Genomic DNA, 2,976 nt, shown 5'->3' with positions numbered 1-2,976 from the left:
TCACTTCCAGCACCTCTCATCATCAGCAGAAAACGTACGTCTCTTTGTACATTCAAGAACTCAACAAACACGTTTTCTCTTTGATTCAGTGCAAATGGGCAAGGACATTGAGGTTGGCGCCGAATACACCACCAAGGACTACCAAGATCCGCCACCGGCTCCGCTGATTGACCCGGAGGAGCTAACCAAGTGGTCGTTCTACAGGGCCATTATAGCTGAATTCATCGCCACGCTCTTGTTCCTGTACATAACTGTTCTGACTGTGATTGGGTACAAGAGCGAAAGCGCCGCCGATAAATGCGGCGGCGTCGGGATTCTTGGCATAGCTTGGGCTTTTGGTGGCATGATTTTTGTCCTCGTTTACTGCACTGCTGGCATTTCCGGTAAGTACCTTAATGTCTAGACTTCGACCGACTAAATTCCATTTAGAGGGAGCTAGAAATTTTGTTACATGTACGAATACTCAATATAATTCCAATGGGTGCAGGAGGGCACATCAACCCGGCAGTGACATTAGGCCTATTCTTGGCCCGTAAGGTGTCACTGGTTCGGGCTATCATGTACATGGTGGCGCAATGTTTAGGTGCCATTTGCGGTTGCGGCTTGGTAAAGGCATTCCAGAAGTCTTACTATGTAAAATTCGGCGGCGGTGCCAATGAACTGGCGGATGGGTACAGTAACGGCACCGGATTGGCGGCGGAGATCATTGGCACATTCGTCCTTGTTTACACCGTATTCTCTGCCACTGACCCCAAGAGAAATGCTAGAGACTCCCACGTACCTGTAAGTGCATTTGACTCCCCTAGTTTCTTCCATTTTTTATACGGACTTGTTAAAATCCCGGTTCGACTCGGCCGGGTATGAATGAAAGGCTGACTCTGTTGGACCCTGTTGACACCCCTATCTAGGTCAAGAATTTGTTTCCTCTGTTCGTGTTGATTAATCCTAATTGAAATTTTTGACAGGTTTTGGCACCTCTTCCAATTGGATTTGCAGTGTTCATGGTTCATTTAGCCACAATCCCAATTACCGGCACGGGTATCAACCCGGCCCGAAGTTTAGGAGCTGCTGTTATCTATGGCAAAGACAAGGCCTGGGATGATCAAGTACGCATTATTTCAATGTTTTACAATTTGTACCTTATTTCCAGGAAAAAAAAATTAACGTTAATTCTCATATATTTTGCAGTGGATTTTCTGGGTGGGACCATTCATTGGGGCAGCCATTGCTGCATTTTACTACCAGTATATTCTGAGGGCAGGAGCTGTAAAAGCTCTGGGATCATTCAGGAGCACTGCTCATTGAGAATCAGCATCAGCATCAGCATCAGCATATTCAAGAGGAATTTGATTCCATGGAGAAATTGTAAATAAGCATGAAAAGCGGTCTCGGGCCCTTGTTTTAGAAACTGGTCCCTACTCTATTTTCCGTCTACTCTTTTTTTCTTTTTCTTTTTTTCGGTTGCTGGCCTCTCTTTTCTGTTTGTGAGTCGTGGTGTTCTTAGCATTTAAAATAATAAAGTTATCCTTTTTAATGTTATCTTCGTGCCTCATCAAATTAAGAAACGATTTTGTTGGAAGATTGTGTTGACGACATATCTATCAATCACTGTAAAAGTAGAAAAATATATTTGAAATCGAGGATTACAGGACTAAATTATGTAAATGAGAATGTCATGCCGCATCTTGTGTGATTTTATATATGGCATTAAAACAAATATTTACAATTTCTTCAAAATGATTGATAACTAGTTTCGTCACTCAAAAGTAAAGGACTTCAATAACAAGTTCAAAGACTAAAAAGATTCGAAGAGTTATAAGTCTCATGCCCACCTCCTCAATCTTAATATTTAATGTCGAGTTTGAATGACGACAATTAGTAAGCTAATTTTTTCCCGAAGTTTTACCTGTTTCAGTGCTTTTTTTTTTTTTTTTTTAAAGAGACGTGACATGCTACAATTGTGTCGTACGGTGGCTATAGTATTCGGGAACACATGATTTCTTTTTGACAAACCTCACTCTCTAGCAATCAATGCACAATACTAAAACACAAAAATCTGAAACAACCAGATTGTACTGCATTGCTTTCTAAACCTCTTTCTTTTGCACTCTTCGTCTTAGATCAAATTAAACTTCTATTTTTTTCCTACTACGAGAGGTATAGCCCCATCGTAAGTGTGTGCTACTTTATTTTATATTATTATTAAAATACATCGCCACCATTGAGTTACATCCAATTAATCTAGTGCACTATTTTTTTATTTATTATTATTATTATTTTTTTTTGGGGGTTCGCATATATGGCCATAATTGAAAGTGCATATTGAAAAATGACCATTTTCAAAAACCTTTGCAAATATGGTCATTTTTAATGCATCTAGACAAATATACCTTTCGTAGAAACGGCCATTTTTTTATGGCAAGATTTTGTTGTACAATGGAATTGATACACAAAGCTCAAGACGAAAATAATGTTAAATTTGAAATAATGCTATCTAATATCAGTAATTACCCTAGATGTAATATAACCATTGAAAAGCACAAAAGTAATTCAATCTCAAGAGATGTGATTAGGATTTTGAATGAATCAACAAACACTTCTTCAACAAAAAAAAAGAAATGCAGCCCCCTGGAGCACTTCTCCACTGGCAAAGGAAGGGTTATCTCAAAGTTGGCAGTTCAGAGGTCGTGGGTTCGATTTGTGGGACTCTTGGAAGGCAAGGAATATACTGAAAGGCAGGATTTAACCTGGAAGGCGGGAATATCTTGGAAAGCAAGGCGCAACGTTGGTTGGCTCACTAGACACTTTGGCAATTCAGTTGGAGAGGCGCTCGGACCCTAGTCAGTAGGAGGCACATCCCGCGGTTTAATTGGTCTGTGTGAAGAGGAGCCGGATTACAGACCCAAGGAATAGTCGTCGAAAGCAGACATCTTGATAAAAAAAAAAAAAAAAAAAAAAATGAAAATTTTGGACTAC

General features: G+C 39.9%; 1 protein-coding gene across 1 annotated transcript; it reads left to right on the top strand.

Moving 5' to 3' along the window:
- On the top strand, positions 1 to 1,539 carry LOC111381590 (aquaporin PIP2-1-like). The gene is made up of 4 exons (XM_023005384.1): positions 1 to 383; positions 488 to 783; positions 966 to 1,106; positions 1,189 to 1,539. The coding sequence occupies exons 1-4, from the start codon at positions 95 to 97 to the stop codon at positions 1,303 to 1,305; spliced, it is 843 nt and encodes a 280-aa protein (XP_022861152.1). The 5' UTR covers positions 1 to 94; the 3' UTR covers positions 1,306 to 1,539.
- The last annotated feature ends 1,437 nt before the right edge of the window (positions 1,540 to 2,976 follow it).

Source organism: Olea europaea, unplaced genomic scaffold (genome assembly GCF_002742605.1).
Source record: "Olea europaea var. sylvestris unplaced genomic scaffold, O_europaea_v1 scaffold2335, whole genome shotgun sequence".
Taxonomy (NCBI): Eukaryota; Viridiplantae; Streptophyta; class Magnoliopsida; order Lamiales; family Oleaceae; genus Olea; species Olea europaea.
The sequence above is the reverse complement of the archived record's forward strand: the minus strand, read 5'-3'. Positions and strand labels throughout refer to the sequence as shown.

Excerpts from the sequence above, each read along its gene's own strand:
- LOC111381590 (XM_023005384.1), top strand. The coding sequence starts at position 95 with ATGGGCAAGGACATTGAGGTTGGCGCCGAATACACCACCAAGGACTAC. Across the intron at positions 384-487 it reads CTGCACTGCTGGCATTTCCG|GAGGGCACATCAACCCGGCA; the intron begins GTAAGTACCTTA and ends CAATGGGTGCAG. Across the intron at positions 784-965 it reads CTAGAGACTCCCACGTACCT|GTTTTGGCACCTCTTCCAAT; the intron begins GTAAGTGCATTT and ends AATTTTTGACAG.